The sequence below is a fragment of the Protopterus annectens genome, chromosome 12.part0, assembly GCF_019279795.1.
Source record: "Protopterus annectens isolate FY-2018-M chromosome 12.part0, PAN1.0, whole genome shotgun sequence".
NCBI classification, from domain to species: Eukaryota; Metazoa; Chordata; order Ceratodontiformes; family Protopteridae; genus Protopterus; species Protopterus annectens.
Window position 1 is genome coordinate 244405292 of NC_056746.1, and position 21188 is coordinate 244426479.

The following is a 21188-nucleotide window of genomic DNA, read 5'->3' on the forward strand; positions in this document are numbered from 1 at the left end:
AGGGTGCCCCAGTGACAAATGTAACCTTATCAAGATGGCTATCATATTGCATTTCCTTCATTTATAGTTCAGGGAATGCTCCCTTGCAACAAAAAATAAAGGCCCACTCTACTAGAGCTGTTTCAACCTCATTAGCCTTTTCTGCAAGGTTACCATTAGATTCTATTTGTGCAGCAGCTACCTGGTCAAGACCTCATACCTTTATCACTCATTACAAAGTAGACAAGGCCTCCAGGCACAGGACCTCCTTTGGTTCCACAGTTCTGAGGAATATTCTCCCGTGAGCCATCTGAGAAAGATGGTGCTTGGGATGCTACCCATCAGTAAAGAATGAATGGTGAGATAGAACAACTTCACATAAAGAAGTTATGTACTCACCATAATGTTCCATGTGAGTTGTTCATCTCGCCTTCATTCTTACATCCCACCCCGCAACCCCCATCCAGTCTACTTGAGGTCTGTCACTTTTCTTATATGGTGCATTGTCTCTTATCCAGCTCTCTGAGTGGCATATTCATACTACTAGGTAGTCAGGCAGCAGATAAGATCTGAGAGCAGATCAGGGTGCATCATGGGATAGGGAGTTGGCCTCGAGCTGGTTGAAGACCTTGAGCTTTTGCAGTTGGCTGAGTTGGAGGCGAGGATCGGCTCGTAACCCATCAGTAAAAAATGAAGGCGAGATGAATAGCTCACACGGAACATTATGGTGATTATATAACTTCTTTTTTTAAACCATTGAGAATGCGGTTCCCTATTACGCTGTCACAGACGCAGGTTGTCGAATGAGTCTTTGTTGAAAAGTAAAGCAGGAAAAGGCAAAATAGCGAAGTGGCGTTTCAGTGAATTCTTTCCCTGGGAAAGAATTTGTTTTGTCGCTTTCACTACTTTGCCTTTTCGGCACTGTAGTGCGATCTTGGAGTTGGTATATTTAAGTAGGGGGAGTGTGGGGCACACAGCACCCCACGTTAAGTAATGTTTTACTGGTTTTTTTTTTTCGGAACAGCGATTGTTTTTCATTGGAAAATAATCGCTGTTCTGAAGTTTCGACATTGTAAGCTTTCGCTTACATGGGGTCAATTATCTGTCATTCGTGCTTCTGAGCATGCGATATGGTAATATAGACCCAAGAATATAGCATGGGATGTTATCAGGTCCCATAGAAGCTGCGTTATTGGGCTTGGAGAGAGCAGTTAAGACCTGCTCTTTAGAGATATTAGGAGGAGAATAGGTAGTAGGAATGTTTTGGGGTATATGTGGCGCTGATGGGGGGAGTAGTTTTCACTGAACCTGTCTGCTAACAGGTTAGCTTTTTTCAGTGGTTCAGTATATGCGGTACCAATCACTACCAGTTCAGCGCAAATCTGAGCTTTTTTTTATGGTTTCAGATGCAGCTAAAGAATGGCTTATGATTACCCTTAGCTAGGGATGTTAATCTTGATTTGTAGTTAGCTTTAGAAGACTTTACAAAATGTCTTATTTGATTGTTCAAGCTGAGAAGGGTGTGCCTCCAATTGTGAGACCATTCCCTCTTGCTCTTACACAGCAATTTCTTCCTCTTGTCATATAACCTGTTTATGGCGAATGTGGGTTTGGTGTAATGGTTAAGGCCTTCACCTAATAAGCACAAGATGCAGGCTTTGATTCTAACCTTTGTTTATTGGCTGGACTTAAAATGTCTTTTCAGGTTAATTAGCCCAGTAGTCACCTCTGATTTGTTGGTGTTATATGACTCTGATGATTTGATTTGTCCATCAGGCAGGCTTGTTTTTTCTTGAAGATCTTCCTTTGGTCCTATCAGGAATGGCTGAGTCAGTACAATTGCATAGATGTTTATACAATGCATTGATGTATATCGCAGTATAGCTGTCCTTGCCATCAGTTGGGACAGGAGCTATGAAGCTATCAATGCCTTCTCATAAGAGGCTGTAGTTGGCTTTGGAGAAGTTTTTTCGTCTAATTTCTCCTGACGAGAGTCTGATGCTATCATTACTTTGAAAGAGACTGATTTATTATCAGACTTCACCAGGAAGGGCCCCACACTTGTGGTGCTGCACCATTCTACCATGTTGGTGAGTGCAAAGTCTAGAATGTTTGGGCCCCTTGTGGGGGTGCCAACTATGTGCTGCAAGACATTTGAGTTAACGAAGTCCAAGAACCTTTAGGTGAGTGTGTTTGTGCATGTACAATTTACCCAGTCTATGGATGGGTAGTTAAAGTCACCCATAACCAGGGTGTTTGGTTGTATTTTAAGCAACTCAAGTAGATTGAAGTAGGCAGTGTGGATGTCATGGTTTCTTGGAGGGGGAGCTACAGCTGGTTATAACTTGGAGAGGGGTCTTTCCGATAGTTATTTGCACATGGAGTAACTTTAGGGAATCATTCTGTTTAACCAATCTGGAGGTGTATTATCTTTGATGAATATTGATACTCCTCCTCCTTACTTTTCATGTGTTAATTTTGTGGTCTGAATGTGTGGAAGTCATTATATCCCAGTATGGCTGGGGTGCTCTCTGTGGCCTTGAACTAGGTGTCTGTGACTGTACAGATGTCTGCATCTTCCAAGGTGAGGAGTGCTTCCACTGAGTGCAGTTTCAGATTTAGACTCCTAGTGTTTCGCAGCATAACCTTAAGGCTGTTTTTTTGTTGAGGATATTTTTACATCAGGAATTGTGTTTTTGTGACATTGCCTAAAAAAGGCACTATAGGGGAGGCAAGAGCTTTAGCCAGTAGCCGAAAGCCCAGAGGTGACATGTGGAGACCATATCTGGCAAAGCATCGTGGTCTATCAATCATATCATCCCAGGCTGAGAGATCCCCTTCGAATGACAGCTGAAACTAAGTCAATTGTTGAAGTCAATCATTTTTTTGTCTGTATTGAGGTATCATCCTAGGTGAGGGTAGTATGCTGCTTAAGGCTAGGGACATACCCGCCTGGGACACATAATCAGAGACCTCAGTCATGTCTCTCTTTATATAGTTTAGTGAGGTACATCTCAAGTCATTCACACTAACATGGACTATGGCAGACTCATAACTGTTCCTGTTGTTGAGAGACTTGAGCGCATGTGTGATGTGGCAGATCCTGGCACTTGACAGAAAGCTGACCGCAACCTTTTCCTTATCCAACCTGGTGAGTGGGACATCTGTGTATCTCACAATGGAGTCACCTATGAGTAAGACATTTGATTATGTGTTTTGCATTAGGGGCATGTTTGGTGAGACACTGGTCTGTGCATTTGTATGTGTACTGTGATTTGCTGAGAATGTATTAAGTGAAGTGTGTTTATGTTTGGGAGGTCTCTGATCCTTAGCTAGGCTTCTAGTGAGAACCTCTGCATATGTAGGTTTAGGTGTTGTATGCATGGATGGTTCAGGAGGTGAAGTGTGTGAGCTGATAACCTGCTTAGTATCTGATATACTGATTTGTGAGCAAGAGAGCCTTGATTCTATATTATTAATGCAGATGCTTCTCTCACATATTTAATTTGTTGAATTAGGAGAAGTGGGTTGTCAATATACATGAGGCAATTGCTACATTGCCTCAGTATGCCCATGTCGATCAAGTTGGCTAGAGAAATGGTGGGAAATTGTCTATTCATGATGCTATGTGAAGTACTATGGTCAGTAACAGGGAGTGGACTAGAAGGCCCAGGTATGGCTAAGGGGCAGGAAAAAGTTCTAAACTGTGAGGGGCTTAATTGGTAAAACTTGTGGAGGAATCTCAGAGGTTCAGATGAGTGTCTAACTGGACAGTAAAGCATAACAGTGAGAAACCTCAGATGGAGCACAAGCAGTTGACTAAGGGAAAATTATCTATCTAAGAGTTTGTGTCTATAACCACCAATGGTATTCTCCACTGCATGGTAATGCATGGTTATGCAGTTGGTGTGCACCATGCAAACCCAAACTAATGTGGGCAACAAGTAGCAATGATCTCACTAGACTTGGCCCTGTCACCACTCAGATAGGTCCTTAGCTACACTCTACTCTCACTAGGGTGTAGGGGGATGCCCTCTTTTGTGGAGGAAAGCTGGATTAGTGCTCATAAACTGTAAAAATGGACTGGGTCCAGCAAATCTGAACCACATCTAGGCTAGGCTACAGGAAACAAGAAAACTACAGTAAACAAACAGTTCAAAAATAACAGCAGACAGTAAAATACAATGCAAAAAGTAGAGACCAAGTAAAAATTATACTTATTTTTCAGTAGCAGGCAGTGGATGCTTCAAATAACACAGGAGATTGATTGCTTGTTTGTAACCTCTAAATTAACCAAAGGGAAAGCCCAAGACTAAGACTTGTTCCAGCAATGCCAAACTCAGATGGGTTCTTGGCTGCACACTTCTGCCACAAGGGTGCAGGGGGGCCTTCTTAATGTAAGATGGCTTGTATTAGTGCTCAAATGATAACAGTATAGATTCAGCAAGTCTGAATCTAGCCTGTGCTATAAAATGCAGAAGTACTAGAAATTCAAAGTGCAGAAAATCACAGTCACAACAGCAAAGAACAGTTCAAATAAATTAGCAGTTCAGTAGAATACTCCCACAAGAGTGTTGACCACAAACATTCCTAATGTAAAATAACTTTTTTGGAACCCAAGTGCTTAAACCAGAACAAAAAAACGCTTAGAACAGCCACAATGAGCCTTCACCAGCTATTCCTCAGAAGGGTGTAAGCTATCCTCTCCCTCCAAAAGAGTGTAGCGCACAAACCTTCTTAATGTAAAATAACTGCCCTGAAGCCCAAGTGCTTAAACCAAAAATAAGTCTGCCGGATTGTTAGTGATAGTACTATGTTGGTTTGAGGAAGGGCAGGAGCACAAGTGCCCACTTTCCCTTCCCTTGATCTGCATGTTCATTTTTCTTAAATGACTGACCCTTTATTAGTCTTGCACTGCATCCTTTTAAACTAATTTCATTTGGAAAGCCGTTAAACAAAAGCCTTTACAAACTGCAAGTTTATTTTCCTCTCAGAAAGAAAAAAAAAATAGGGAAATTTTAATGTGTATCAACTTGAAATACTTAACAAATCATCATCATCATCAGCCTCCTTTTCCTATTTTCTACATGGGATATGGGTGTCATGTTAACTGTTGCCATCTCTCTCGATTCAGTGTCACACTCCTGCCTTCTTTGACACTCATGCCTAATTGTCTCAGATCTTCAATCGCACAATCCATCCACCTCTTTGCTGGATGTCCTCATTTCCTCTTACCTTCTTTCTGTATGTCCCAAATCCTCTTCACCAGATTGTCTTTTGCTGTTCTGCACATGCATCCGAATCACTGTAATCTGTTCTCTTTGACCCTTTCTGTAACTGAAGCTACTTTGGCTTCTACTCTTATGTCCTCATTTCTTTGTCTGTCCACAGTGTGCATCCTACCACCCTTCTCAGGCACGTCATTTCCATAACCTCTAGTTTCCTCATCTGCTCTGCCTTTACTGCTCAGGTTTCTGTACTATACAGTAGTACTGGTCTCATCACTGTCTTGTACACCATACTTTTCAACTTCTTTGGCATTCATCTGTCATAGACTGCACCTGAGAATCTAAGTCAGTTGGCCGCAGCTCCTCTGATTCTAGCTTCTTCTCATCTATCTGTCTCACTGCAAACATCAGATAAGTTGTACTGCATCCCGGTCTGAATCTGAACGTCTCCCATCTCCCATCTTACATTCTACTACTCTATGTATCTGTTTATCAATCACCCTCTCCAGAACTTGTATGCAGTGTGACAGGAGTTTGATGTCTCTGTAACACCCACAGTTACAGATGTCCGTTTTGGTCTTGTACACTGGCACAAGTATGCTTATTCTCCAATCATCTGGGAATACACCTTTCTCTCCACACTGCTATGAGTACCTTCGGGAACCATTTCTCCCCTATCTCACCCAGCATCTTTATCATATCTGCTGTGACCTCATCTGAGCCTGCTGCTTTCCCTGACTTCATTTTCCTTAGTGCTATTCTCACTTCTTCTGGGATGGACTCCTCTTCTTCACTTATCGTAGGTTGTTTCTGGGGCAGTGCAGGAGTTTTCTATTGAGAAGCTGCTGGAAATACTCCTTCTATCTGGCTTTGATGTACTGCGGACTGGTGAGCAGGCTGTTGCTGGCATCCCTTATGAAGGGTGTCTGACTATATTTTTATATTTCTGTCTTTGCCTTGCAACCTGATATAGTTTCTTTATGACACCTACTGAGTCACTTTCCAGAAGCTAGTAAAGTGCCTCTGATGGCCTGTTCTTTGCTATTGCAACTCCTTTCTTAGCTTCTTTGTTAGCCAACCAGTATTCCTTCCTAGCCTGGTCAGTCTTTTCTATCTCCCATTTTTTCCTGTGCTCCTTATTTCTTTTGATGACTTCCTGGACTTCTGCATTCCACCACCAGCTTTCCTTATGTACCTTATTCCATATAGAGGTTGGCCACATATCAGTTCTGTAGTCCTCACACATGCTGTTTTGAGGAGCTGCCATTCTTCTTCATCTTCACCTATTTCCTCTTCATTTTGTGGTGCTAGAGCCCTAAGTAATTCTTTGAACTGTTGCATTTTCTCACCAGTCAATGTTCAGGTCTTCAGCCTGGTCTCTCTTGACCTTAGAGCCTTCTCTGGCCACTGCTTCCACCTGATTGTGGAAACTAGTGGTTTATGCTGTGGGCCAACTGTTTCACTGGGGATGACTTTGCAATTATTGATTCTACCCCAGTGCCATTTCCTTACTAGGTGGAAATCTACCTGAATTGCATGTTGGACATTCTTGTATGTGATCTTGTGACTGTCCCTCTTTCTGAACCACGTGTTGGCTACTATCAAGCCTTTTGCCAGAATGGCTTCTCCTTCTTTATTCCTTTTGCCCCATCCATGTGGACCCAGGCAGTCCTCATATCCTGTTCTGTCTGTCCCGATATGTGCATTCAAGTCACCTATTATCAACACCCATTCATAAGTAGGTCCTGCATCTGTTGTCTGAATGCACTCTTTTCCTCATTATCACAAGCCTGCTGTGGGGCACAGGCTGAGATTATGAATACTGCCCTATAATTACACTGGAGTCTGATTGCCATGAGTCTGTCACTAATTCTGATGATATCCCTCACTGCCTTCTGAAGCCTCTCTTTCACCACAATTCCTACACCATTTCTAGCCTGTCCTCCTCCTGAGTAGGAGACTCTGGATCCCAAGTCAAGTGGCTTCATTGCACTGCCCTTCCACCTTGTCTGCTGGATGCATGAGATGTCCAGCCTCCTCTGTATCATCATGTCATCCACTTCCAATTTGCATCCTGTCAGTGAACCTACATTGTGTAGCAACTCTCAGTTCATGTTTGCCAGGTTGATTGATTTTACGTCCAGCTTTCACTCAACAGAACTATCCTAGGTAACACAGGTTGGGCGGCTAGACACAGGCCGGCGAGTAGCTTATTGACTCGGGGCTGCTGGGCTTTATGGTGGGCATACACTGGCCAGCAGGGGCACAAATAAGCACTCCCACTTACCAAACTAATTGGAGAAACTATTTGTGACAAACATATAGTCAAATGACCATTTCTGAAGTTGCAGTACGATCTGAACATAACACTTGGCAATACCTCCTTCCTCTGGGATTAACTCTTAACAAGTGTGGTGGAACTTCATGGTGAGAGAGACATATTGTGTATATATGGACATTCAACTATTACAAACTACTGTCTTGAAGCACAATAGTGTTGCTGAGTATTTTCTTTCTTTCTTTCTCTGTTTAACCAGGTTACTGGTGTGGTCCCAAGACCCTATTTAGCCGTGACCCATCCTGAAACATTAGCAAAAATAATACACCCAAAATGTGGTAATTAATGTCACAGCTAATTCTGAAACACTGTTTTTTAATATTACAAAGTGATGAGTTTCAATAGAAACTCATATGTTGTAAACATTGCTGCAGGAGTCCTGATAGAAGAAAGAGCACAGATTACATGTTAACTTTTTGCAACTGACATCTTCCTGTTGCAATGCTTTCTAATTTTTTTACTTGGCATTACAACTGACACCTTCCTGTTGCAACATCTTCTACCTTTATAATCTTCCCCATTCATGTTTGTCATAATTAATGACCAGTGACCACCTGGAATATGCCCATTCATGAATGTGTAACATTTTGTAACAACACCTTACCTTTACAATCTTCCCTATTCATGTTTGTCATATTTAATGACCAGTGACCACCGGGAATATGCCCATTCATGAATGTGAAACATTTTGTAACTCATCCAACTACTTCACTAAATGCACCAAGACAAATGTTAAAGATACTGCCAGCATATCCATTTACTTAGAAGCATCTTGCTAGCTTCTAATATATTTCTTCCACCCGGGAGATATGAAGTAGAGTGGTCGTGCTTTTCATGGTACATGGTCAGCAAGCATAATATGCCTAGTGTAGATCACAGGATAAAGAATCAAGAAGAGGTCAGATGCAAGAAGACAAAATATAAATCTAAGATCTCTTTCTAAAGTATAATCGTATTTTTTTATTTAACAAAATGAGGAGAGCCAGCCTGGACAGTCTTGATTACAAAATCTAATATGCTACAAGTTCAACTGATTTCTTTAATGTGCATGTCCAAAAATGTGTAATATGTGACACTTTTGATGTAATTTACCTGCCAGTGGCCGAAGAGATGTGCATCACTGCTGTTAACTACCTGAAGTAATACAAAAGTTCTGGGTATAAAAGTGGTTGAACACTAATCATATAGAAGATATAAAAGTCCAAGTAACCAATTATAGCAATACATTTTAATTGCATTTTTCTTGGTACTGTGAAACCCAAAGATAAAATGACTTTGATTAAATATAACTGTTCTACTTGGTCTCCTATATTTAACTTCTCCCAAGTATTTACATGTTTAATACCATGTCAGGAATTGACCCCATTCCTAAGTCAGAGCATAAATAAAGTTAACAAAATCAGTTTTATTTCAACTTTTGATCTTACATTATAGAGCCACCAATGCTGTTAAACATCTATTAAATCTGTAATCAATGCCAGTTGGTGATCATCAGCAGAGAGTGTCACTGTTCTCTGTTACTTTACAGTCACAGTATCACAAATAATTCTGGGTAGTATCACTATAGTACAGTAGGAATGGAAATTATTTCCAGAATATTGTCCTATCCATGTTTGAGAAGCATAGTTACCACTGTTTTGCTTTTTCTGTAATTTAAGAAACACTGAAATGATTATTGCATGGATCTTTTACCAGACTAGTGCTACTATAATTTTCTGCGGACATTAAGACGAAGATGATGATGATGATGTGCTTATGTTGTCATTCCTTTTATGGGAAGGAGTATGCTGCGTCTGTGTTCTATTATCTTGTAATTCTGTGGATTGTTTTACTGCTCCTCTCCTCTTTCTTTGAACTTGCATGTCTACTACACAGGTTTGTCCTTGATCTTTGTGAATGTTCTTATCATTATTTTCAAAAGATTTTTGGTTTAAAAACAATAAACAAATGCAGGATAAATAACATAACAACCTTGTCTTTGGAATGAAAACATTTAGAAGACTACTTTCAGTTACCATTTTTGCTGACACCAGTCATGGAAGTCCCTTTCAAATGATGGTAGTAAGGCATGACCTTGTATTTATAGACCTTAATACAGCATTCACCAGCATCTACTACCAGGAGCAGGCCATAGGGGGAGCATGCCACCCCAGTGGGTTTCTGAAGTCCCTTTGACACTAAACACACAGGAGACCCTTGTTTTGGAAAGAGGAACACCTGTTTGTTTTGTTCATCAGCCACAAGGATATTTCCATGCAAGTCAGCACATACCCCAGCTGGGTTTCCAAAATGATGCCTATATTTTGTAGTTAGAGAATATATCATGTTATTGTCCTTCCCAAATACTTTTACATCTGTGTATTCTTCACTTACAATTATATTTCCATCAGGATCTGTGCAGACATATCGGGGACCTGACAATCCTGAAATGGCATGGGAATGCAAAAGTTTCAAGGCACGATTCACTGCAAAAACATGGATTTTTCCTGGTACATAGTCTGCAACTAATAACTGTCCAAAAGGATTTACACCAATCCCCCTTGGTGAGACCATCTTTCCAATGTTGAGCCACTCTCCCATTGAAAATTTAGCATATGGGTTGAAAATACGTACAACCCCATTCACAAGGTCTGTGACTGCTACCAGGCCTGCTCCAGTCAAGGTGACATCTTCTGGAAAAAAGTACTGCTTAGCTTTTCCCCATTCAGTGCATAGTAAAGAACTGTGTATCTGTCCTGAAGAATTCAGGATTCTAACCCAAGGTGAAGAACTGCTTGTCGTGTAAATAGTGCCAGAAGGTGAGCAGTGAATACCAGTGATCCCTTCAGACTGGCACTCACCAAAGTTCTGGATGGTTTGGACAAGATTATTCTGTCGAAAGAAGAGAAGGTTCTCAATGTTGTCCAGGCTGTGGCACATATCAGCTATGGTCTGAGTCAACTGGTGAACATGTTGTTTTGTAACCATGCCTATGCCTCGTTGAAATCGCAGAAGTGGACGTGTTTTCTGAAGCATGTCTTCAGATTTTGCATGAAGGTTATAAATGCTTCTCAGGAGAATCTCTTTCTGTTTGGCGACCTCTAATGAGTAATCCATTATGAATTACAGCTGTGGCACCTGGAACAATCACATAAGCACAAAATAAGAAGGAGCAACACTAATGCAACTTAATTATCTAGGATTGTGAAGCAAGATATAAACATTTTTTTTCCTGACATAAATGTTTTTTTCTACCATTTGGAAAGACTGAAGGGAAACATTTCAGAGGGTGACTAATGCCGAAGTATCGGTCATGTAGGTACATGCTCATGGCATGAAAAACATCATATGTGGTTATCATTTAATGTCATCCAGTACACGTATAAGGCTGAATTTCTTTATGATATGTGCCAAAGTAATAGCTAAAAGTGATGTGTAATAAGTAGGTATATCTCATATAGGAGAATATTAGTAACACAGGTAAAAGTAGTAGCTGAAAACTCAGATGTTTAAAATGATAGATGTTCATCACATTGATCACTGCTGCAGTAGTTATATGGGTTGTATCCTGCCAAGGATATAATGGCTGGCTAGCTTCCAAAACTTCCAGGCACCTTCTATCCCCAAATGGTCAGTCAGCTCAGAATGAGGTGACTAAAAAGACAGGTTTTGGTGCCAACCCTTTCAGAGCTTCCCTGCCATTGAAGGGAGCTCTACTGTTTGGGTTTTTGAGGATCAACATTCAGCTTTTGCTGCTCCTTTCCTATGCAGATACGTTCCCTTTGGGGGAAAAACCTTCCACATTAAAAAAAAAATGTTGTTTTGTTGAACTTTCCTGTTTAGGAATATATTTTTAAGTTCAGAGTTGCACTTTTTTCCTGTCAGTTTAAGAGTTTAAATTAATTCAAAAACATTTTTTTGTGGAAAAAAATGTTTATTTTACTTTTGGGGGGTTGGCAATATTTTAAAGTGCTTTTTGTTGTGTTTTTATGTGAAAAAAGTGACTTTTAAAGACTTTAAATGTTACTGGCTTTTGCTGCTTATTTTCCCAGGAAAGTGGCACCATGTTTAGCTTTGCTATGGAATAAACTACCGATCCTATGGTCAATTTTCCAACCAGAAAAAGAAAAAGTTAAACAGCCTTTGCCACAACAGCAGGCTATCATTTGCCTCAGCCATAGGTAGGTGACTGCTGTGGCCATAGCTTGTGCCTCAGACCACTCATCTTTTACTCTGGATTCCTCTGGTGTAGCACCTACAGCCATTATGGACAGGGGGTTTAGTCACGTCTTTTGTGGCTGTTGGGGTCCCCTCTGTAGGAAAGGGAGAGACACTGTTTTCAGTCCTGGAAGAGGGAACAGGGAAGACTTCCCTGTTTGGTCAGAATGGTGTGTGCATCTCTGGGGAAGCAGATGCTGCCATTAATAACACTGCTGGCCCCATGTTCTTCTTAAAAAAGATACAGAAAATTAAACATGTATTTACTCCTCCTCATATTTTCTTAGGCAGGAGTAGTTTACTAGGTCTGGTTTAGGGTTTAATTCAGACTACTGAGCCTTCTTATACAGTGGTTTCTGGTAAAAGAAAGAGCTTTGAGAAATTCAAGATTCTGAATCTGGTCAGGTAGATAGAAGGGACAGATATAGAGTTTTCTCTCAGTTTTCTGATTTAGACACATAGGAGAGCTCAGTTTCTGATTCTCCCTGTAGGAGTTTCTCTTCATCTCAGACTCTTTCCAGAACGTGCCAGTGTTTTCTCTAGGAGAACACTACCATTTCTCACTCTCTCAGAAAATACTATGAGCCATTACAGAAGGAATTTCTGGAAGCTTCAAATATTACCTCAAGTTCTGTCTGTTCTGGAGGATGTGTGTGTCATTGCCTGCATTTTTCTAGAGAGCAAGCCTACTGTCCCTAAAAAGGCAGATAGAATGTATATAGTTCCTCAATCTTTTAAGTTTTTATACACTCATCCCAAACCTGACCCAGCAGCTGTAGTTTTCATTAATTCTACTGCTGCTAAACATTTGGTTAATTCCAATCCTACTCTTTCTGACAAGGATGATAAGATTATTGATAAGTATGGGAAAAAGTGTATACTTATCCAACTTTGATTTCAGAATTTTGAATTGTCAGGCTCTCATGTTAAAGCTTATTCTGACAAATTCTGAAAGTATAAGGAATGTTTTGTCTTCAGTTTCTTCTTGTGAGGAAAAACCTGCTTTAAATAATCCTACAAACCATCCTTTTTGTTTATGGCCAGCTTACCTTTTGGAAATGTTGGGGGGTAGCCATGGGCACCCCCTGTGCGAACACCTACTCTAACCTTGTCCTAGCAGACTCGGAAAGGGTCTGTGTATTTAGTTCTACCAACCCTTGGCACAGACGTGTGTTTTTTATGGCCTATTTGTGGATGACCTCTTTCTGCTATGGGATGGTGAAGAAGAACAATTCATTTCATTTCTTGATTATTTAAATGACACTACCACACTTTTGAGATTCACAGGACAATGGTCTTGTTCATCCATCAATTTCTTGGATGTTAATGTTACTTTGAGAACAGGAGGCCTGATAGATACAGCTCTACACAGGAAGGATACTTGGAGAAATCATTATCTCCATAAAAGTAGCATGCATCCTACACATATCACTAGGAACATTATGCGCAATGAAATAACACGAATCTTGAGGCAGTGTACTCAAGAAGCAGTTGTTAAGAAAGAAATACAGGACCTGCAGAGAAAATTGCATTTACGGGGCTATACTGAAAAAGATACTTGTTCTGCCTTGAATGATCTGACTGGGAGAAGAAGTCAGAATAACACCCCAGTTGATGCTGCTATGACCTGAGAAAGACACATTAATCATAATACCAATAAATTGAGACTGATGATTACATATAGCACTGATAATGTACAGGTTAAAGATGTCATAAAAAATATTGGCCCATCCTCACCCAGGATTCCAAATTACTGGAAATTGTGGGAGACTAACCCTGTTTTGGGTACAAGAATAGAAAGAACATCAAAAGACATGTTTGTACTAAAGATGGTTTTTCTAAGCCGCAGATGTCTGTGCCCAGGGGAACCTTCCGATGTGGGAATTGCCTGGCCTGTGATTCCATAGACAATAGTAATTCCTTTCAGCATCCTAATTCTGGCCATGAATACACTTTTAAACACAAAGCCACTTGTAGTACCTCAAATGCGGTTTACCTAGACACCTGCACCTTATGCTCTGCTTTTTATGTTGGTAAAACCAACCAAGTATTCAAGAATAGAATTATAAGGCATTTGAGAGATTTATGTGATGGGGACATACATAATGCCCTTGCTTTACATGTAAAGTCTTTCCCTACACACTCTTTTGTCTTCAAGGTTATTGAACGGATTTATGTGGGAATGAAGCAAGGAAATGCTTTTAACAAAACTGAGCTTAGTGAAGTTAAATGGATTATCAGTTTACGGGCGGACTGCCCTCCTGGTCTAAATGTGATAATTCCCTTGAAGCCTGTATTGCAGGCAAGGAGACCAATGACTGGTTAATTTGGGGGTGTGCCCCTTTACCAACCATATGATTGGTGCTTTTGTTATGAATGGAGAAAAGAGAGTTGTCTTTTTTCTGTGTTCCCATTGGTTGTTAGACTTTTATCAATGAAAGAGGGAGTCCCTGCCTAATTACAATCTGATGAAGTTCTGCCGAAAGCGTTTATTGTCTTACAGTCACAAAGGGACTTTGTTTCACTAAGTTTTTTCTGCTTTTTATTGTCTCCTAGAAAGTATTTTAATTTTATTTTTATGAAACATTGAATGGTGTCAGCTCCTTCATCAAGGGGAACAATACAGTTGAGCCGTGGTGGTGCTGCTTGACATTTTTTCCTTATTTATTCTTCTTTTGCTTGCAACACCATTAGCAGTGAGAGGTATTGATTTCTTTCATTGTTCATTTTTATATCGTACCACTCCACAGGGCTGAGGACACAGGAAAACAAAATGTTGGGAAAGGGCGTTTTACTATGGACTTCATGAGAACTAGTAAAGGAACCAAACTAACGGAAGGTAGTGTGAACCCCCGATTACAACTTCACTTTGACTTGGATGAAGTCTCGGAATTCAAAGATGTTACTAATGAAAACAACTTTGATAAAATTTTAAGCGAAGTTGAAACAGCAGCCTACCGCCTTAAAAGATTAACTTGGCAATGCTATCATTTGGCAGCTAGCATGCACAACCAGGTCATCCCTATAGGGATGAGAGTGAAGTGTATGCCTAGTTATAGGAATCAGTATCCAGATTTGTTAGCCAGATGGCAGGCTATAAACCTGGAGACTAGTTTTTGCTATATGAGATTGCTCATAGATTATTTTATACTGGAAGAGGAGAGCATTGCCAATCAGATTAAAGTGAAACAAGCGGAGTTGGAGAAGTTTGATTTGACCTCTTCCCAAGTCAGTAAATTGGAAATGCTGCAGTTTAATTTAAACGTCAATGATTCTAAATTAAAAGAACAAAAAATAAAGAAGTTAACCAGAGATCTGATGGACTTTAAGCAAGGGCGTATTTTTAAGTGGCCTAGGGAAGAAAGGAAGGTTGAATCATGCACATTCAATGGCCCTGCCAAGGAATGAGTTGCACAAAATAAAAAAGTCTCTAATCAGATAAATGTTCCTTCTGAGGTGGTGCAACCACGTTTAGAGGAGAATGCTTCTGGTGCTTTGGATTCTGTGGAAGTAGTGAATGTTACTGCACTTCTACTCCTTGAGGGAGCAAGCAGTTCTACCCACACAGGGACTGTACTGAAGAAAGGTGCTATAAATGTTCCATTTTCTCACAATCTACTGATTTTTTTGAAGCAAACCGAACACAGGAATCCACAAGCCCTAAGTCAGGACAGGAAAAGGAAAAAAATCACAATTTGATGAATTCATCACTAGTAGTGAATATTTCAGGCTACCAGTTAACACCTGCAGAGACAACAGTCTTAGAAAAAGGTCTTACATTCATTCCCACCGTAAAATTGGATTTAAGTGAATTTGTTATTAATTTAAAGTGCTTTGGATGGAATGTCACCCTGAAAAGTATTTATGGGAATAGTACAACTAACACAAGCTATTAAAAAAACTAGCACTTTTGTCCCCCTTAACCATCCGGCTGTTGAACTTTTTACATGAATGTGTGGTAATGAGGTCGAAAAGCTGAGGCAAGGAACATGCACCAAACACTGTCATAACATTGCCAGTGATGAAAGGTGGGCCATTTTTAACATGCAAGAGAACAATGATATTGTGCTCAAACCTGCAGATAAAGGAGGTGCCATCATTGTACTTCAAGCTAATTGGTATAGACAGAAAATGTAATAGATGCTAAGTGACAAGAAAACATATTCTGAGGTTACTCCGGTGACCCTTACAAATCTTATACAGAAGGTTAAAATTCAACTGAATGATATGCTAGTAGAAGGTTTAATTGATACAGAACAATTCAATTTTCTTGACATCCCACTGTTCCTTCCATAACTGGTCTCCCCAAAATTCACAAGGACCTCCAGAATCCTCCATTATATCCCATAGTCTCAGGACAAGGTTAGATTACAGAGACTATGTCTCTATTTTTCAATAAAGAACTCAAATCAGTGCTAGCCAAAACAGCCACTGTCTTACAGGACACAGATGACTTTTTAACTAAGCTACATATAGCCATGAACATAATCACGAAATCTTCTAACCTTTTGTTAAGTACTATGGATTTCAACAGCCTTTTTACATTGAAATTGAATGATTATGGGACTGAGACCATAAGGAAGGTTTTAACATGGGACACCATTGGACTGAATACCAACATGCTATGCATGTTATTGGAAATAATCCTGGAAACCAACCTTTTTGTTTATGGCCAGCTTATCTTTTGGCAACATTGGGGGGGGTAGCCATGGGCACCCCCTGTGTGAACAGCTACCCTAACCTTATCCTAGCAAAATGGGAAAGGGTCCATGTACTTAGTTCTACCAACCCTTGGCATAGACATGTGTTTTTTTATGGTCGATATGTGGGTGACCTCTTTCTGCTATGGGATGGTGAAGAAGAACATTTCATTTCTTGATTATTCAAATCATACTACTGCATTTTTGAGATTCACAGGACAATGGTCTCATTCATCCATCAAGTTCTTGGATGTTAATGTTACTTTGAGAGCAGGAGGTTTGATAGATACAGCTAAACACAGGAAGGATAGTGGCAGAAATCATAATCTCCATAAAAGTAGCATGCATCCTAGACATATTACTAGGAACATTATGTGCAATGAAATAACATGAATCCCGAGACGGTGTACTCAAGAAGAAGTTGTTAAGAAAGAAATACAGGGCCTGCAGAGAAGACTGCATTTACAGGGCTATACTGAAAAATATACTTGTCCTGTCTTGAATGATCTGACTGGGAGAAGAAGTCAGAATAACACCCCAGTTGATGCTGCCATGACCAGAGCGAGACACATTAATCATAACACTAATAAAACTGAGACTGATGATTACATATATCACTGATAATGTACAGGTTAAAGATGTCATACAAAAATATTGCCCCACCCTCACCCAGGATACCAAATTATGGGAAATTGTGGGAGACGAACCCTTTTTTGAGTACAAGAATAGAAAGAATATCAAAAGACTTTTATGTACTAAAGATGTTTTTTCTAAGCCGCAGATGTCTGGGCCCAGGGGAACCTTCCGATGTGGGAATTGCCTGGCCTGTGGTTTTATAGACAGTAGTAATTACTTTCAGCATCCTAATTCAGGCCATGAATACACTTTTAAGCACAAAGCCACTTGTAGTGCCTCAAATGTTGTTTACCTAGCCACCTGCACATTATGCTCTGCTTTTTATGTTGTTAAAACCAACCAAGTATTCAAGAATAGAATTCTAAGCATTTGAGAGATATACGTGATGGGGACATACATAATGCCCTTGCTTTACATGTAAAGTCTTTCCCTACACACTCTATTGTCTTCAAGGTTATAGCATGGATTTATGTGGGAATGAAGCAAGAAGATGTTTTTAACAGAACTGAACTTATTGAAGTTAAATGGATTATCAATTTATGGGCAGAGCGCCCTCCTGGTCTAAATGCGGTAATTCCCTTGAAGCCTGTATTGCAGGCAATCAAACCAACAACTGGTTAATTTGGGGGTGTGCCCCTTTACCAACCATATGATTGGTGCTTTTTTTATGAATGGAGAAAAGGGAGTTTTCTTTTTTCTATGTTCCCATTGGTTGTTAAACTTTTATCAATGAAAGAGGGAGTCCCTGGCTAATTATGATCTGATGAAGGACTACTGAAAGAGCTTATCATCTTATAGTCACAAAGGGACTTTGTTTCACTAAGTTTTTCTGCTTTTTATTGTCTCCTAGAGAGAGTTTTTTTATACAATTACGATTAAAGTATTTTAATTTTATTTTTATGAAACATTGAACAGCATCAGCTCCTTCATCAAGGGGAACAGTACGTTTGAGCCATGGTGGTGCTGCTTGACATTTTTTGCTCGTTTATTCTTCTTTTCCTTGCAACACCATTAGCAGTGAGCAGTACTGATATCTTTCATGCTTTAAATAATTTAGTTTTTTCCATTGTACAAATTACTAAAATTAAATTAGTAAAAGTAAATTAAATTGTACTCATTGTTTACAGTGTGTGTATGTTTTGATGAGGTTAGCCTGGTTGTATTCTTAGAACCTCCCAAATGATGTGAAAAATGAAATTTTAAATTCTCTTTTGGTTAGAAATTTAGAATTTAGTTTTTGGCCTGTTTCCAGCAGAGGTTATCAAAAGATGTGATGAGACATGCAAGCTGATATGGGAAAGACTTTTCAACCCTCCTTTTCCAAATGTTCTAAGGTATTATCTAACCCCTCATCCATTTCTGGCAAAAAGCAAAATAAATCATCTCAACAAAGTGTGGGTAAACAGATGTTTAAGAAGAAATGGCAAGGGCATTCCAAAAAGAATTCAGGAATACCAGAAAAAGAAGAATAGTCCAACAAGACAGAATGACTATATAAGGGATCTTGTCCCCCCACCCTGGCAGTCCCTTTTCCCTTCCAGAAAGTCTGAATCTCCACTTTTCTATTTGGCAACAGAAATGGGTTATGAAGATCATTCATCAAGGTTACAGATGGCAGTGACAGGAAATCCATCATCCACTAGACTTAGACTCTTTTATTTCCCTCTGTTTTTCAACAAATGTTGTTCCAGGGAGTGATAAAAACCTGCTTTAAAGATTGGGAAAGATTTTTATTCAATACTGTTTTTAGTGCCAAAGAAAGAAAAATGCTTGGAGACCAGCTCTTGATCTTTCTTTTCTAAACATGCTTGTGATGGTGTCCAAGTTGAAAATGATGTCATATGCTGGCCCTGGGATTCAATAAGCTTAAAACTCCATGCAAGAACAGTGTAGCTGCTCTTGCATGGAGTCTGTCCTCCGAGTGATTCAGTAAACCCTTAAACTGCTGTGCATGAGCCTGCCTACACTGTTCTTGCATGGAAACCCATGCAGAATGCTAATTACCTTATTAGCTTGTGAAAACCATGCAAATGAGGTGAATTAGCAATTCAGCAAGCAGTCAGGTATCCAAGCAAGAACAGTGTTAGTTGCAGAATGTATTCGGTTACTGACTGTGTACATTTCTGCAAAAATCAAAACGGAGCCATGACAGCTCAAATAAAAGCATGTATTATAATCTGTAGGCATGCCAATGGCCAAATATATGGCCATTGGCATGGAAACGTGTTTTCATTTTATTTTTTTGACTGATCTCAGCCGTTTAAGCATAGGGCAGTGGCGTGCAAATGGGAAGGTGCCAAAAATAAAAAAAAAAAAAAATGTGAAAAGTCAGTTTCAAGGGGAACCTGTATTTTGACATTACAGCGTATGGCATGCATAATCAAAACAATACCAGGGAACAGTGGTTGTCAAGGGGAAAAGCTCTGTGTTAGTTCAGTAACTATGGACTAAGGCAGTGGGGTATGCAAATGAGAGGAAATTTACTGAATCACAAAATATTCTAAGTCCACACACTGCACCTAACCGTGTAGGTGATAGAACACAATCGTGTAGGCAGGAGGAGCAGCTAACATGAAAAGGGTGTGTGTCACGCTTGGTGTAAGCACATTGGAGCTCTGCATGTTTACATTGCCTAAACAAGTGTGTGCGGCACGCACTGGATCTTAAACAAAAAAAAAAAAAAGAAAACAGGAAATGGCAGCACTATGTATATATTAGCAAGGGGGTGTGTCTGAGGCTGTATAGCCATGTTTACCTTGCCTAAAGGGGTGTGCGTGGTGCGCACTGGGATTAAAAAAATCCCCAGGAAATGGCAGCACTGTTTACATTTGGGCAATGTGTTTGCATGGCGCGCGTCAGGGCTTAAAATGGGAGGAAATGGCAAGTGGAATAAGATAAAAAAAAGGGAAATAGCAGAATACAGCCAGTTAAATGCAAGTAATATAGCTGGCAGGTGGAATGTATCATACTCAGCCAATCACACAGGCAGCATCTGCAGCACACCACTATAAACTGTGCAAACACCTTTCAGTCTGTTTTTTTCCACAAACTCTGCACCATAGGTGTACACATATGGGGAAATTTTAATTGACAAAACTAACAAAAAATGTTAGTGGCTGTTGTCGCTTTGATCTATCAGTATGTGGTAGAGGCTGAGGGTGGTGAGGAGGATAATGCTGAGTATTCAGATCCAGAGTAACCTACTTGGGGCTACATGATCTGGAGATAGAGTGCTACAGGGTGGACAGGGACATTCTTCAGCAAATCATTGAGCTGTGCCGGCCCTGCCTCAGACCCAGAGCCAACAGAGGGGAACCCATCCTAGTGGATACCAAGGTATGTGTAGCCCTAAGAATACTAGCTACAGGAACTTTCCAAAGACCAACTGGGGATATCATGGGGGTCTCACAGGCATCTGCATCCAGGATACTCCACCAGTTCCTGGATGCCATGCAATCACATGCTGCTGAGCACATTTATTCCCCTGCACCTGTGAGGAGAGGACTGGCAATATGCGTCTCTTCCACCATGTAGCAGACTACCCGGAGATACTGGGTGCCATAGACTGCATGCACAACCACATCAAAGCACCACCCAGTGACTGGGGTAGGGTCCACCTAAACCACAAGGAGTTCCACTCCATCAACTGGTAGGTCATGTATAATGTCCAGGGCATTATCATGAATGTGTGTGCTGGCATTCCTGGAAGCTGTCATGACTCCCACATCGGCATGCCTCACAGCTGTACCAGGCATTTGCCGGTGGGGACATCCCATATGGCCATCTGGTGGGGGATGCTGGATATACACTGGAGCAGTGGCTGATAACACCCATCAGAAATGCACACACACACACACAAAAACGCCGTAATGAGGCCCATGCACAAACAAGTATAATTATAGATGGTGTGTTTTGGATGCTCAAGTCACAGTTCCGATGCCTTGACATATCTGGCAGAGCCTTGCAGTACTCTCCAGCCACATGTGCACACATGTTCATAGTATGTGCCATGCTACACAATATGATCCTGTGGAAACAGCTGCAGCAGGAACAAAATGGGGAAGGGCCACACAGCCCCACACCATTGCCAAGGTCTCTACAGGCACAGAG

General features: G+C 40.5%; 1 protein-coding gene across 1 annotated transcript in view; it reads right to left on the bottom strand.

Annotated features, from left to right (window-relative positions):
• Positions 1–8573: 8573 nt before the first annotated feature.
• The window catches only part of NHLRC4 (NHL repeat containing 4), a 57895-nt gene continuing 45280 nt past the window's right edge, over positions 8574–21188 (bottom strand). Inside the window, exon 2 of the mRNA XM_044090543.1 lies at positions 8574–10662. Coding sequence (XP_043946478.1) covers positions 9553–10641 — 1089 coding nt within the window. The 5' untranslated portion in view covers positions 10642–10662 and the 3' untranslated portion in view covers positions 8574–9552. The remainder of the gene's footprint in view (positions 10663–21188) is intronic.